Source organism: Mchenga conophoros, linkage group LG16 (genome assembly GCF_057382185.1).
Source record: "Mchenga conophoros isolate Kocher_MC1m ecotype Shallow Benthic linkage group LG16, M_conophoros_male_GT1.1, whole genome shotgun sequence".
In the NCBI taxonomy this organism is placed as follows: domain Eukaryota; kingdom Metazoa; phylum Chordata; class Actinopteri; order Cichliformes; family Cichlidae; genus Mchenga; species Mchenga conophoros.
Genome location: NC_140541.1, coordinates 16,262,115 through 16,279,059, shown reverse-complemented (window position 1 = coordinate 16,279,059; position 16,945 = coordinate 16,262,115). Strand labels below are relative to the sequence as shown.

Sequence of the window (16,945 nt, the reverse complement as noted above, 5' to 3'; positions counted from 1 at the left end):
GGGAAATTATTTTACTGCTATTGTTAAATAATCATCATTATTACCATTGCATTAATAATATAATCTGTAGTTTAGGCCAGACGAGGCCATTTGAATTACTAGGTTATTCAAATTGATCATTGCTTTAACAATGTAACAGATAGCTTTAAGATGGCCTTAAGATGTTTATGATAATGTTAACTTTGTATTCCAGGTGCAGTTATAACTATTTTATACATAATGCATATCTGTGCTTATTTGAGTTGATGTTCAGGTTCATTAATGGTCTAAAGCTTCACCTAGTGAGAGTGTCTAGATGATCCATGCTGAGGGAAAACTAGAACATAGAAGGAATTGCAATACATGCTTACACAACAGTTCATTTTAATATCTTTTATATGTTCATATTCTTGTATTAAGCTTTTAGTAGGGGTTCTTGATTAAAACATTTATTTAGTAGATGACATATCCATAGTTTTAGTTCAGTTATTACATATCTGAGAGTGGCTTCTGTCTCTCTGTCTAGAGGTCAGGAGCTAGTCGCGAGGTGAAATAGGGTGCAATTGTGGTTAGCACACAGACACACACACACTCAGTTAGAGAATCATTTATAGGTGAAAGTTTAATTATGTTTTGCTGGGGTTGCAAAGAGCAGTTTGTAGCAGAACTGCTGCTGAGGTGTCAAGATGACAAGCGAGCATCCGGCAGTGACAGGATGCACCTGTTATGAAGATAGAAGACAATTGTTCTTTTAAACGGTGTCAAAAGTCATTGTGGTTTTGATTTGATCTATGTATAAAATGTATCTGTGACGTTGAAGGGGCGTCATTAAATTTAAGCCCTGACGGTATAAATATCTGTTTATGCTTTGATTAAGTTGAAGATCAATTGCTGTTTCTAGTGATCTTCCCGCGTGTGAATTAAAAATCATTGTTTGACCAAGAGCTTCTGGACCAAGGGTGGTTTGTACTCTCCCTCCTCAATTTTGAACCTTAACAGGAGCATAAAACACAAACGTGTGGACTGATCTGCAGCTGCTGGCTTCTCACACATAAAACATTTTTAACATGCCTGCATCATTTGTCATCCTGTTCTGTGATTACATACCCACCATCCCACCTGCTGCACACTGTTTCAGCTTTGATATCTACTACATCATTTTAAAATCACATAGACTGATGTCAAATCCATAGCATGCCATTAGCTTTGTTTTGTTTTTATATCAGCAAAAACCATGCTGATATCAACATTGATATCAAAAATTGAAAGTTGATATTATTCTACTAAAGACAAACCAAGATAAAGTTACACTATATTTCAGCTTAACGTTCAGCACTTCATAACTGCTCATCAGAATATAGAATTTAAAGTCTGATCTAGTCAAACAAAGGCTGATTTATCCTTTTTTTCCATTTTTAATCAACACAGTTAAGCTTTCCATCCTAATCTCTAATAAAAGCTGCAATAATCGGGAGACAATATAACAAAGACAAGAAATAGGGAGTATAGAATGGGTAGTATCTCCCAGGGCCACCTTATACCAACCTTGCTCTCTCCAGGGAACCTTAAGACTGGATCATATTCTTTTCATCATCTGTGACTGACAGTTAAGTGTTACACCACAGCTAATTAGTTTTCCCCCCTCTAAGATAAAGACTGGGGCATGACGATGTGATTATGATTAATTTTGATAATGGCAAGAAAGGCTAATTGTTTTCAAGGTCACAGGAGTATGCCAGTGGCACTAGCCTGTTTTCCATTCATGAGTGAAGTAGCAGAGGTTTTACTTTCATGACATTACAAGAAGAATCGTTTTCAGGACTCAGTGGAAAAAACGTCTGCAGTTCAACGCTTGTCAGGTTGACATCATTCGGATTATTCATTTCAAATGTTTAAACTCTAAACCAAACACTGGCTTCATAGCTTTACCATCAACACAATTGCCAAATGCAAATTTGCACATGGATTCATAACATATTTGTTATATATTGTTGTACTGTATTCATTAGAGGTTGGCTACACACAATCCACAATAAGAAACCATTTATAGAATGAGCCTCAAATTATATTTTGTCACATAAATCACTTTTATATGTTCCTCAGTAGCTCTTGGGGCATTAACATCTGTGAATATTCCTGATAATTTCTCTCTCTCTTGTTTATGCCTATATAGTTTCAAAACTATTTGCAAATAGTGAAAGGAAAACTCCAGAAGCAAATATCAGACCAAAGAAACTCTTAAGTTCAGTCTTGCAATTTGCTTTCACATATCTAAGTTGTTTTTTAAAAAGTATTATTTAATTGTTGCTAAAGGACATTTGTTTTTTGTTATTCCTCTATTTAGCCTCTGGAGCTGTCAATTCCTTAGTGCTCCATAATGAATACATTAAATACAATACAAAGTAATGTATACAACTTTAGTTATTTTGCTATATAACATTATTTCTGTGGGTTATTGCATAGCAGTGGTGTTGTGATAAGAAGAAATGAGAGAAATTAATCAAAATCTATTATAGACGAACCCCCAAACTATATATATTTTTAAAGAGTTTAAAATATAATGTGGACAAACTGCAGACTCATAATACCTGAGAACCTAGCAGATCAACATTAGAATTATCAAAGGTTATGAAAAGCTTACATGCTGAAGTCTTTTTGAAGCTCCATCAGACAAAACTTAGTATTTTCAAGACTGTTTCCTGTATAACTAAAAGATCATGTTTATACTCAAAATGAAATTGGAGCTGCTCCCGAGAGCTTTCAGCTAAACATCATCTCAAGGGAAAATCTGCAGAGCAGGACAGACAAACTGTACCAATGGAGATGGCTGGAACATGTCTGTCGCATGCCACACAACTCGCCTCGTGCCAGCAGTGCGCTGGATACACCTGGTGGCAAACAAACCACGGTTGATCTAAAGACGCCTGGCACAGAAACGTCAAGAAAGCACTGTAAAGCAAAGGACTGACACCCTAAGGAGCTCCCTGACGTGCTGCAGACAAATTCAGGCAGAGATCCCTCGCTTCAAGTAGCAGATAGCACACAGACAGGATGCGTGAGATAGACACTGCAAAACAAAGCTGAACAAGGTAGTTAAGAAGATCCCCTTTCCAGCCATGCTGTTCAGCTTTTATGTTAAATCCCAAGGGTACAATCCTTCAGTATGCTCTGGAAAGGGACACCCAAGACATGCTGATGAGATTCCCAAACTCTCTTCCATTCATGTCAATACAGGAGAAATCTTCTTCCAAACTCTTTTCAAAAGTCTAGCTGCCTTTTTTGAGTTTTCGTGAGTGTGACCCCAGATATTCATGGCATAAAACAATTTCTTTTTTGGGACCTTGGTTTTGTTGGAATAACAGATCTACTCACACCAATCACTCTTGTCAGACTGGTATGATGCAGTATAAGGGCCTTGGAAAGAGCACACACACAACAACAGCCATATTTTTTTTAATGTACGTATGTTGAATCACCATAACCATGACATTTGCTAGAAACAGCTGATGTGACCATTAGTGACTTCATTGAATACTGTGATCTGCGCATATCTCAAAAATGTTAAGTTGCAAGCTATACTCTATAAAGAGTAGAGAGGTAACAGATTTGCAACAGCATTTAGTGTTTAGCTGTACCATTGGATTTTTTCCCTGATAAAACAAACACAATCTGTGAAAATGCATAATCTTGGATGAGCCAAACGCCCACCGAGAACCTGCCCAACTTGATGCCACCAATTCGGACACAGCTTTCACTATGTCCCCTGAATGATTCAGTAAAGGCCCAACAAAAGCAAGAAACATTTCACACAGTCAACAACCAAGTTCATAGAGTAAACCTTTCCTGCTACTGAGAGCCAACTTGTCACATGGCCACATAAATGTCTTGTCTTTTTTTTAAATATTATTTTTATCTGAATATTTTTTACATATGAGCCTACATACACTAAGGTCTATTAAGGAGTCATTTCTTTCGATTTCTGAAGGCATTTATGGATCACAATACACTGTGGAAAATCTATATAGTGTCAAAATGTGTTTGTGTTCTAGTCATCTGAATTTGATGCACTTGATTACCAACGTGTACAGGTTTTAAAAAGATCAATTGTAGGCACCAATTCAACCAAGTCAAAATGTATGAGACATACAATTTGTCAGTTTTATGGCTCTATTCTTTTAGCTTGGTTCTGTAGCAGTTGTACCTGTGTTGTAGCAGTAGAGGTGGTACTGCTCCTTGACCCCCACATCTGCTGAAACTGGACTCGAATCTCAGCAAATGTCTCAATGATGACTGCAATGAAGACATTCTGTAAAAAGAAAAAAAAAAAAGAGGACAACGATAGAGTAAGAGCGCTCAGGCTATTCAAAGTCAGTGACATTAATTCTCTCATTAGCCAGAGGACATTCTACTAAAAAGGGTAAATCATCATGTTTGTAGGTGAACTATTAGGTTATGTCAATTAACCTTTCGGTGTTCAACGATCTCCAGAAATTATCATGAAAAGTGCAGCAGAGAGAGCCAAGCTCTAACCTTGACAAGCCACGCCAAGAAGAAAATCAGAGTTATAAAGTAGAAGTAGGAGCGCCAGCGAGGGAAACTGTCAATGGCTCTGTACATGAGGAACACCCAGCCTTCCTGCGACGCAGCTTCATACACAGTGAAGATACTCGTGCCTGAGCAAAAACACACAAGAGTCAGAAAGAAGCAGTCAGATGAGAAGCTGATTTCTGAAGAAACAAATGTCAGCATCTGTCTTTCGCTTAACATGTCGATGTCTGTGAACCGCACACCAATTATTATGTTTCCCCCGAAGACTAAGCCATTTAAAAAGATAACAGTTTGAGTTTCTCTTTTTACCTATAATGAGTGTTTACTCTGACAGCTCACAGAGTACTCATAGTTCTCTTTGTTATAATGACAAGACGGGAAATTCTGTTTGCCAGACTCAAACCCAATCAACTCATCTTTGATGCCTCTAATTAACATAAATTATGTCAGCAGGCCAAGGAAAAATTTAATCTTTGCTGTTTTTCTGATTAACATGCTCTTTGCAAAGGAACTGTCTGTTCTTTTAAGTCTTAGCCAAAGATGATTTTATGGAGAAACACTATTTCAAGTTATTGTAGTGTTTGAAAAAGTAGAGTGAACATTCTCTTTTTTTTTTTTTCTGAGGTATATAATATTCTTCTCTGCACAAATTAATCAGTGTTAGATTGGAAACAAGTAGCTGACAACTGTCATCAAAGGTTGAGTTCCCCAGTTAAACTATTACCATTCAAACATACAAGGTGTATCAAAAAGAATCATCCGATTTTAAAGGGCTTTAATTACCCAGCCATTACGTGCGTTTCTCATGGAAAACTTAATATTCAGCCATGCATTTCAAAAATTATTGCAAGATTTTATGTGCATTGCCTTAAAAAAATATAGCCTTTTGAAATTGGATGATTCTTCTTAAAACACTCTGTATATTTCCTCTTGGTGAGAGTCAAGACTTTGTCATGTGACTAACTTATTCCTAACAAACAACTGAATAACATTTTGAATTGCTGAAATGAAATTTCAGCAAAATGGACTAGTGTACAGCATCATTTTTTTCATTTTATTTTTGGATTCAGCCGATCTGTAGGTTTATAACTTTCATTTCCACCAAACTATGTCTCATCCTTTCGTCCCTAGCAGATTACCCAGGCCCGATCTGATAACTAGCATGATTTTTGTTTTTACCTGGAGGGCTGATGTGTTTTCAAAGTGTATTTTTTAAATATTTTTTGAGCTATGTAGAATAGACAAAACAAGGTCATCTTTTCCACAGGTCTTGATCAAATATATGGAAGCCTTGAAGGTGAAATTTTCTAGTTAAATGTTTAGTAACATGTGCTGAAGTTACTCAGTATAGAATTATAATTTTCATTATAGTGTGTATTTTTTGGCCTCCGTAAGAAATTTAAGTTGTAAAATTGTATATATTGTTTAAACAAATAAAAATACACGATAATAAATATTTCTTTATCTGTGTACGTTTGAAGGAATCATTGTGTAGCGCATACCTAGTTCATTGAATCCACTATAACCGAGCTCCTGTCGGCTCAGACCCAGTTCTTTCAGGTCCATACATTTGAAGCCATAAGGACACTGGTAGCCTTCTCCATCAGGGGAGCAATGGGTGTCTGGGATGGTCAAGTTGTTCAATGACACGTTGCTTACCAATAAAACAAATACAAAAAAAAAATTACTAGCTCATATCAAAAATGGCAGTGCTTGCAAAAAAGAAAAATGCCTAATAAAAAAGAAAAACAAAGGTTAATGTGTGAATACAATTCCTCTCTTTGTCTTATTGCCACAGGTGTTACCAGGAACAGCTTGATTGGGCTAATGAAAATTAATGCTTTCAAATTGTCTGCACAGACATTCATCCAAATTGTTTATTAGAGGTAGAGAATCAGAGGGAATAATTTATTGCACTATCACAAAGGGCGATCAGAGGCATAGTGGTGAATCCCAATAAAGCTCATTATACCGAGCTGAATAATATCAATGTGTCTTATCTATGATATTCCCTTTCTTGATGACAGAGGAGCGATAAATGAAGCCTGAAAGAAGAGAGAAAATGTCCAGTGAAAAGCAAAAATATTACATTTTGTGAGTGTTATAAGAAATTATTTATGACTGGTTTTCGGCATCTGTAAATTGATAACACAAAAACATAATGATACCCCTTATTAAAGCATGCTTAAGGTCCTAAAATGCTAGTTTCATCAAACAATTCAAAGTATCTAATAAACTTAGATTTATCACAATGTGTAGTGATGAATAAATGTTATGTTATTTCAAAATAAAATGCATAATTTGTTAGAACCTTTTTTTTGTACTTTAGACTACTCATCAAACCTGGAAACAGTTGTACAGTTGTATATAAAACAGTTATAAAACCTCTACAGAAACAAAAAAGTAACACATATTCAAGTGTTATATCTCATTCAACATCATGATTCATGTCAGGAAGTTCAACAGTGCTGAGGTCATTTGTAGGAAACCTAACATCCATAAAAGGGGACTTTATTCTATTCATATAGTCAAAACCCTTTAATGTCCATATCAGAGAATGCCCCCTGCCATTGTTCCCACAGTTTTCATCAAATCCCATGTGTGTGAAAAGCTAGAGAGCTCGACTTTGTGCCAAGGGCATATGGCAAACAGAGATTAGACACTTCTGCCCACGTGTGACATTTTTCTAAAATTCCCCATTAGATACCCCAATATATATATATATATGTATTGGATTTGGAGAAAAAGGAGCTCAGTAGTAAACAAATTAAATGCCCAACTGCCACACCACTTTTGGACTTATATAATACAGATGAATGACAAAGCTATACATGAATATCACAATGCCCTGGTACTATATTTCCTCTTACTAATGGCTAATATATTCTGTGTCCCTGGGGTGCTTAGGAACACATCAGGGAGGAAATGGAGAAGCATAATGCAAAGGCTGGACAATGCAGGAAAATTTTATTATTATAATTACCATTAACTCTGGCTGCAACCTGGGGGTTTAACCATTCCAGTCACTACCAAAACTTTTGTCTCCAAAAGCATTATTCTAATTAAAAGTTTTCTCCTTTGACACTTTGCACTCAGTGTTTATATGATCTTTAACAAAGACACTTAGCGTAGGTATCTTCTAATTTCTGGAGAGACGATAGTTTAGTCCAAAAAAAGTAAAAAAGTTTATATCGGACTTGATAATCCAAAAAAAGCATCCAATGTTACATTTATTTAATCATTCGTTCTTACCCGATTGTATCATTAGTAACGCAGTGATAGTTGAACGTTCCAAACATTTGAACCCCCAGAATTCCGTAGAGCAGGAGAAAAAACAGTAGGAATATTGACACACTCCAAATCTGTTCCCCGGATCGCCTGCAATGCAAAATAGTACAGAAAGAGATATCTATGAGATATATTTCACATGTACAAAGACCATATGTAATGGAAACGCTTACGACAGTATTTTACTTCAGAATGTTAGTGATGCGGGAGCGAGGAAGCTCAAAGCGAAAGTAGATCCTGAAGGCCCTTATCATGATAAGCGCGCGGGGGATTCTCAGCATTCCCCATGGAGACATCTGATCTACAAGCTCTGCTATTTCAAAGACCTAAAACAACAATAAATTGATTATTAATAATTTTAATACATACTAATGCATGGCATTATGACAAGCTGCACAAGCACCTGCAGAAAAGTGCAATATATTCAAAAACAAAAAGTTGCAAGACACCTGCAGAACCAGGGACACCCAGATGAAAAATACCATGAATCCATCAAACATACACCAGCGGTCCTTCACATAGGAGTTATCCCCCTGTACGGAGACAGAAACAAAGGAGCAACCGTTAAAAGACCAAAGCCTTAAAAAGCAGGAAATACTAACATAAGTTAATAAATGAGACAAATATAACCAGCATCATTCTTCAAGGCCATATTTTCTTTGAATATATTACATTACAATTACATTCTAGGTTGTTTCATGGATAATCTTTATGGAAAAATTCAAGCATTCCCCTCACCTTGGGAAAGTCTGCTGCAGAAAGCTTTTATTGTGATAGAAAATGTTTGTGTGAGTTCAAAGTAATGGCAATATTCAAGAAATACAGAACGTGAAAATATTGTCCCCATTTTGACAAACTAACCACAAATTTCAAACCGATTTTCAATCATTAAGCCCCTGAGGTGTGAACAAACTGAAATGCCAAGGGGGGCCAGCTAAATGGGTATACTTAATTACCGCTTCCAGACAGAGAGGGAGAGTCTGTTAGGAGCTCTTAGGGGTCTTGCACAGGAAGAAAGACTGCAAATACTAGGGTGTGTTCGGAAACACTTTACAGATAAGGACCATCTTTGATTAAACACACTGCTGACAAGAACAAAAGCATGCAATTACTTTACCACACTAAGAAGATCATGTACTTTGGGCAGTAATTTTCCACAGCTAGCTTAAAACTACATATCCACAGTACCATACTTTAAAACTGAAATTACTTAAGCCTAAGATGTCATATCTGCATCATTTATAAAAGTTTATTTCAGATCAGATAGGAAAATTGGAAAACACCATCCTGATTTCAAGACAAAGAATGGAATTCGGCTATCAATAATAACTAAAAGAAACACTACAAGTAAGAAGCAGAAATGTTTCTGTTCTGCTTGAAGTGCACATTTACGTCCAGAGCTAAAACATTTAAATAAAGATAAAGAAGTATCTGATTTTGCAGAAGAATCCCAAATGTAAGACTGTTAGTATTTTATGTAATTCTGGTAACAATATATGATTAGTCAGGTCAGTCAGATTTCTTTCGGTTCAGTGGCTGACTGACCTTTTTGTCGTCAACTTTCTGTTGTAATATATTTTTTATTGCTTGCATAAGGGAACATTTCTGCTAAAGCTGCTGAATCTGGTCTTCTGTGGAAAACAACTTCTTTGGTACCCCTGTAACTGGACTAGCAACAGAGTCTGCCTCTATTGTCTTCAGAAATATAAAGTTTGATGGTGCTGGAGCACAACCAAAACTATTGAAAGAGCATACAATGAGCTTCATCTCACTGCCTTTGAAATGAAGATGGGAACCAGATCTGCAACCGCTCACAGTCAGTGAGTGACTTTCGTGCATCGAGACGGTGATAAAATACCAGTAAGGAGTCAGTCTGCTATCAGTTGTGACTGAATGGGCTCAAGCATGCAAATCAACAAATACTCCAAATCTGTTGCTGTCTATTGCAAATCTGTTGCCATCTACACAGAAATTCACATATACTTACATTTAGAGTCCATAAGGACCTCTTAGATTTGAAACAGAAATTCAAACATTCCTCCACAAATAGTGACTTAGTTGCTGCAGGATGGCAATTTAACTGCAAAAACTTTATTTATTTTTTTTACAGAAATATAACCAGAAAACAGCCAGTGGGCAACCAGATGAGTTGAGCCCCATACTGCAAAGAGACATGCTGACTCAGAATGATTGCAATGTGCTGGCAATATGTCTAATTTCGAAATTAGACAGCAATTGTTTACAAACCTTCACCAATCTGACTGAGAATGATTTAGGTCAGCGACTATTTGAAGACAGGTAGCCTCCCACATAAGAGGCCTCCCACCTCGCAACCGAAAGTGGTCACCCAGGGGGGTTGAAGGTGTTGCATGCTCAGCCTCTGCGAGACCAGTTGCTCACTGCAGCTACTCACAATCTGTTACCCAAAAGAATTCAGTGCAGTCACTGAGCAACCACTAGTCACAAGGAGGTCATCTTCATATTTTAGCTATAGTGTGACTGTATAACCATAATGTACATGGGACAGAAAGAGGGGCTAATCACATGTTATTATACCACATAACTTTCAACCACAGTTCACTGCAAACCTTCAAAAATATCACGATCACAGAGAAACAGATTGACAGATTTGAAAAATGTACAAATAAAGTCTCATTTGTTGTCACTCCAATCACTTGCATCAAAGTTGTGAATAGTTTTTAAAAAAAATAAAGAAATATTATTAGTCATAATTTATTTGGCAGTAACGGTCTGAGATTAAAAAAAACAAACAAACAACACCTGCCATTTTTCTGGGGTTGCTAGTCATTTACTGCTACTGCTCACAGAATTTCACTGACACTCTCTTGTGGCCATGATGCAGCAGCTACCTTAATGATTCCTCTGATGTGCATCTTGGCGATCATCTCAGCAGTGTAGAGAAACATGAGCAGTGTGTCCAGCGTGAATGTCACATATTGCAGCGGAGGGTAATGCTCGAACGTCTTTGGGGTGTTCATGCACACAGAGATGACACTGATGATGGCACAGGCTCGCAGCAGAGAGTGCACCCACTGATGGAAGGAAACAACAAAGGAAATAATTCCAAAAATGAGCCTTAATATCTTTCTGTATTCTTAATGTTGTCCTTAGCCAGACACACGCGTACACTCACTGGTTTATTTATCCAGAAAATGTCAGCACTGTCCGCGAGGGTCTCATCTGGCCCAAAGTCAGTCATGGGCTGGGCCTCGACCCGTGAGCTCTGTTTCCTCTTCAGCATGCTGGGGCTTGCTGTGCTATACAAAGAGTGGATCTGACACAGGGAGGGAGGCAGACCACACAATGACCAAAGATAAACAAGGAACAGGGGAATACTCTGGCTGCATCCAAGTCTGGGCAGTGGCACTACAACTTTTTCAAAACTTTAATCATATCATTATAATATAAAAATTTATTTAAGACATACTTAAAAAAGTGCAGGTGCAAGGCACTTGGCCTGCCAACAATCACTATACCTCTTAAAAATGTACATAGTTAACCAATGCAGAAATCTAGTGTATTAAATAGTAGTAAATGAGACGTGTATCAGGAGTGGCTTCTGGGTGTTTTTACATGTAGCATCAAAATTTCCTGCAATGTCTAGTCCGAAGAGTAAACTTCCCTGACTTGAATTGCCAGAGCAGATTTTTGGTGATTAAAACTGAATGCGTTGCATTGTTGAATGGCCACCGTGATACACAACGCAGCACACATGGAACACAGAACAAGTGTATTACGTTGGAACAGCTCCAGTAACTTACCATTTGAAAAGATCACGCATGATCTTCCCTGTATCGAACACCAAAGTGCCAGTAAAATATGCTGTACATTGTCCGGGGGTGTGACCAAGTGTTACCTGTGCATGTCAGCATTTGTTTGTATCTTTGTGCGAATGTATGTATGCAGAAAAAAGAAAACTTTACAGGCCATTTTAACCTAAGAACACAAGAAAAAATGACACTCTGAATGGAGACAAAGCGCACATACCAAAGGGAAAAGTAAAGCTGAAATTGCTCCAGCACTGCACATAACATGCGATCAGGCATACCCTGTAAATAACACACAACAGTTAGTCAACATTATGGCTTATATGGTATACAGTACACTACCCACATCTACAGTACGCTCATAAAGACAGGAATGCCCACCACGTCTGACATCAAGGCATATATGCGACACACTCTGTGAGTGAGTGAGTGAGGTGTTGTGGAAAAAGAAGATGGGGTGGAAGAGGACCACGGGGACTCACTGTGAGGCTCCTCATTGGTGCGTTCATCCCCAGGTCACAGAGGGGTGGAGAAACCAACCAGAGAGACAGACTAGAGATGCAAAAAGGAGATTGTCCTAAAGGCCTTGAGGTCCTGCGGCAGCAATCAGTGAACGGTAGCAATCATAAGAGCAGTAAAAAGGGATAAGAAAACATTTTTATGTCATATTCGGCACATATTTTAAAAACACAATGTCAATTTTAGAGTAAGTCAGTTAAGCTGACTGAACAGAGATGAAAAGAAAAAGCATGTCTTGCACTTGTGTGTGTGTGTGTGCGCGCACACACATATGTGTGCATGTAAAACAGCTAACAGCATATGCAAATGCAACAACAGCTGCTGCCCCAATGACTTGATTACATTACATTTTGACTTGACCTTTGCTGGCTGACATATGATGCAAAAAATATGTAAACATACTTTGATGATTAAATAAAAATTGTAAAAAATCTCCTCTTTGAAACAGAACTCTAAGTTAGGATTGGAACGAAGGCAGAACAATGTAACGGTATCACATCCTTGTTTCCTATTTATGCCCCCACCAAGAAAAGAAACTGTCCATCCATGCTACAAACCCCATGTAGTTAGAAGCAATTTCCCAGTGTAATTGCTACACTTAACATATGCAGATGGAGACGTGAGGAAGAGTGAAAACAAAATTACAGGGTCTAAGTGCTATTATGTGGGAGTATAGGTGGCATAGACTGCAATTACTTTCCCATTTAGAGAAAGGACATGTTCCTCACAGGAAAAAATGTGATCTCTGGGCACATTAATTGTAACTGTGAGTATTTGTTTGAGTATGCAAACTTTCTTTGTTGAACTTCTATTTTTGAGTGCATTTTGAGAGCAGCATCTTCTTTCAAGACACAAGAAATACTTTTGTAGATGTGGGCATGCATGTCATTTGTTCAATTCTTTATCTCTTAACCATAACCTACAATGATACTCAGGTATTCATAGCTGCTCTAGCACAAATCCCCTGTATGGTTGCTTATGAAAAAGGTTTTTTTAAGTTAGTGGCACTTTTCATATAGTGTCTTTGATTTTTCTGAAAATCGACAGTGCCCCTTATAATCCCGTGTGCCTTATGTATGAATTCTGGTTGTGTTTACTGACCTCGAAATGATTTTATGTGGTACACGGCGCTGGAAAATGTTTTAGTACGACTTTGCTAAGCTACGAACCTGCTCCGCTTGATGGGCATTACGGCTATCGTAGGCAGGAGCCTCGTGGAGTGATACGTACTGTGCTTCCACATAATATTACCGTATTGTGTGTGTATAACCTCTTTTTAAGTTTTGTGGATATTATACATGGTTACGCTGAGGATATGTCAGCCAATTTCCACTGGGAATGCCTTTTGGTTAAACTGTCAGCAAGGAATTTGCATTTGCACTGTTAAATCTTTATATAAATTTAATGCATATAAAAAACAGCTGCTTGTTTAAGTGAAAATACGTTGATTTTTTTTTTTTTTTTTGGCACGAATAAAGTTGTGGAGTTGTAAAGTATTTTGTCTAGTGTCAATTATATCGTCAGTTATATCATTATCGCAAATTTTCAAATGTATATCGTGATAAATATTTTTGGTCATATCGCCCTGCTCTAATCCAGACATGATTGAAGTACAGACTTTCAGCTTTAATTCAAGATGTTTAGCAAAATAAATGCCTTAACTGTTCAGGAATTACAGACCTTTTTATACATACAATAACCCCACATTGTCAGAAGCTCTAAAGTAACTGGACAATTGACTGACAAACAGTTTCACGACCAGTTGAGGCCCATCCCCTTGTTATTCTCTGAAAAAATACTACTACAACATGAGGTCCAAAGACTTGTTGATATAAGTTAAAGAGGCAGTCATTAAACTGAAAAAGCCAAACGAACCTATCGGAGAGCTATGCGGTAAACACATAACAAATGGTCAAATCAAAAAAGTGGTAGGATTTCCATGGTTAAGAACAAGCCCTTCACAACATGAAGCAAAGTCACGGACACTCTTGAGGAGGTCATTATCAAAGTCTGCACTAGGGCCAAATAGCCTTATAACTGTATTACGATAGTTCAAGAAAATTTGCAATCACAATATTTCTGATGATACAGGGAAAAAAAATGCAGAACAGTGTTTTATTGGCACTTGCAGCTTGGAGGAAGCTGAATTTATAAGTGTAAGTAAATGAAGGCCATTTCCCATCCTTGTTTTCAAATGAGCCACTGTTATTTTTTTCCACCCTTCCTAATATGAAGTGTCAATTTTATGGAACAAGGTGTGAGCAGCAGAAGCATGATAGTGCAATAGTGACACACCATAAGTCAAATGTAAGCACAGAAGTATATTAGGCAGTGTTTTTCCCAGAAATTGTAAGTAAAAAAAATCACTGCTTATGACTTTAGTTTAACAATAACTAAAGTAAGCCACCTAACTCTTCAGTAGCTGCACAATATTGTCACACAAAACTAAAAAATATTTTCTGCCTGGGTTGTTGTAGTTTGCCATGGATCTTGAAAAGCCATGCTTTTCCACGGTTTCTGAGTTCCATCCCGTTTGCTCTTCCTGTCATATGAAGCGCAGCTAGCTAATTTTTGCAGCAATGACACGTAGAGTTTCTTGTTTATATTGGGTCGCACATCACCAGCTATTAGTACCTTCTTCTTTGTTGCCTAGTTGTAATCAATCGTGCGTTTTCGCCTTAAGCCTTGTCTGGAACAATTTTCTTGCATATTTTGCAAAGCAATGTGGTTTTTTTTGGAGGTTGCTGAAGTAGCTCCATATTTACATACTAAATCATTACCAGAGGTTGACACTTGGCTCTTGCTCTCAGACATGCCTGGCTCTGTCTCGTTGTTGTGCACACTAGGGAATGTAAATGCAGTGATATCACTATATAGCATTTTTATGTTCTGTAAAAAATTATACCGGTATTATTGATGACAAGACAACATAGACTACAATCAAGAGACACCTTCATTGAAGTAAAAATAAAGTGGGACTGGGCCACTAGTGTTTATTGATATTGTGACTGCTGACAGCAGTAGTAGGGTGAATTGTGAAGTGTACAGGGCTTTACTCTGAGCTCAGATTCACAGGGTTGAGCTTTTTAACCACCTCTAGTTAAAAAGCTCAACTTATCCATTTAAGCTTCCCATTGCAAATGGATAAAAGCATACTGCAGAAAGCAAACTATGAGTGTCACAAGGGAAAGAACTGGGATATTCATTAATTACCAAGTCAGTTACCTGTGTTCAGTCCTACAGAGCATATTTTTCACTTACTGATTGACAAAACTAAACGTAGAGAGACCTACAAACAAGCAGCAAATGAAAGCAGCTGCAGCAGCCTTAGTAGAGCATCTTAACAGAGGGAATGCAGCAGTTGGTGTTGTCCATGGATTCTAGATTTCAGACATTCATTAATTGAACAGGATTTTCATCCAAGTATTAAAAATAGCCCTGATATTTAAAATGATGTTAGTTTGTCCAATTAATTTTGGGCCTCTCAAATAGGGGCGTTTGTTTAAAACTGGCTGTAGTTCCCTAATGCTGTACTTTTGTGAAGTACCTCTTGAATTAAAGCTGAAAGTCACCTCAATCAAATCTTGATTATTGATTTTAAATCCACTTGGTGTAAAGAGGCAAAATTTAAAAAAAAAAATGTGTTACTATACAAAAAATATACAGACCTAACTGTATACCAAATGCATAAAATGAGCTAAAAGGCAGACTTTAAAAATACATTTTATGAAGGAGTTTAACAGTATTTAAACCTTTCATTTACTCACTGCATCAGTTTGTATTTTTTTTCTATTTCACAAAGCTCCCACAAGGGCAGCGATTACAGCCTTGATTAAGTTAAATTAATGCTATACCTTCAAATGAATTCCCCAAACAGTTCCAAGCTAAGATTCTCACTACTTTGTCTTGCATACAAAGCCAAAGTGATCAGAAAAGCAAATTCAAAGGAATGCTGACAATTTAGGTCAAACCTTCACAACTATTCAGTGGTAGGCCAGTAGTGTGGGTATATTTAAAATGAGACTGACAAAAGCTCAAAGTGGTGACAATGAAAAGTAAAGTGGTAAGCCATTACAGTAAAAACAAAGACCTAAAAGACACTCCAGTGCTTGACACATATGAAACAGCTGGCTCTGCAGGATGATAAATGTGTAACTACTACTATGAGTGACCCACTTCACATTTCAAACTCGCATTCATCTTTTTCAGAAATAGTGTATGCTGATACAGACGTTAAATATTGTGATTTTTGATGTCAACATTAAAAAAAAAAAAAATCACATAGCACTTAGTATGTCACCTAATGACTGATTGTATTCAAATGCATTCCAAAGGGCTGCACAGATTAGCATCAGTAGCAGCCAAAAGTTGTGTGACGTTGGGCTTTTTTGCAAATAAACTGACATTTTCCAATTTCAGTAGCTGGTGTTTATCTGCTTTGCCAGATCAAATCAATGGATAGATGTTGCAAGATAGTGCCGTGAAAACTGAACATTTACAGGGATTACAGGGATTACAGCAAAATGAAAATGAACAAATTTATATTGGCCCAGTTGTTTAAACGAGTGGATCCCCAGGATGCCAATGTTCATATAATGTTTGTAGCATTTCTCCTTCGTTTTAAGGTTTCTTCTTGAAAACATAACTGCACAAACTGTGATGAGGTGCTTATATAACCTTGAAAATGTTCTAATTAATCGATGTAAGAGAACGAACACCTGGATCAGGTTTCCTGATTGGGAACCACGAGGGGCTCACGAGCAACTGTGAAATCCTAAAACCATTTCAGGAAAGCCACTGACAGTCTGCAGCATATGACCGAT

At 37.4% G+C, this 16,945-nt stretch overlaps 1 protein-coding gene across 3 annotated transcripts in view; it reads right to left on the bottom strand.

Annotated features, from left to right (window-relative positions):
- The window catches only part of nalcn (sodium leak channel, non-selective), a 71,105-nt gene that overhangs the window by 53,620 nt on the left and 540 nt on the right, over positions 1-16,945 (bottom strand). The window contains exons 2-12 of one of the 3 annotated variants that reach the window (XM_085248538.1): positions 12,086-12,197; positions 11,824-11,885; positions 10,970-11,110; positions 10,686-10,868; positions 8,554-8,577; positions 8,265-8,348; positions 8,002-8,141; positions 7,780-7,905; positions 6,030-6,181; positions 4,510-4,652; positions 4,181-4,285 (exon numbers count right to left, since the gene is read on the bottom strand). In XM_085248538.1, coding sequence (XP_085104664.1) covers positions 4,181-4,285; positions 4,510-4,652; positions 6,030-6,181; positions 7,780-7,905; positions 8,002-8,141; positions 8,265-8,348; positions 8,554-8,577; positions 10,686-10,868; positions 10,970-11,110; positions 11,824-11,865 — 1,140 coding nt within the window. In that variant the 5' untranslated portion in view covers positions 11,866-11,885; positions 12,086-12,197. The remainder of the gene's footprint in view (positions 1-4,180; positions 4,286-4,509; positions 4,653-6,029; positions 6,182-7,779; positions 7,906-8,001; positions 8,142-8,264; positions 8,349-8,553; positions 8,578-10,685; positions 10,869-10,969; positions 11,111-11,823; positions 11,886-12,085; positions 12,198-16,945) is intronic. The other 2 variants (XM_085248540.1, XM_085248539.1) reach the window with 2 other exon arrangements.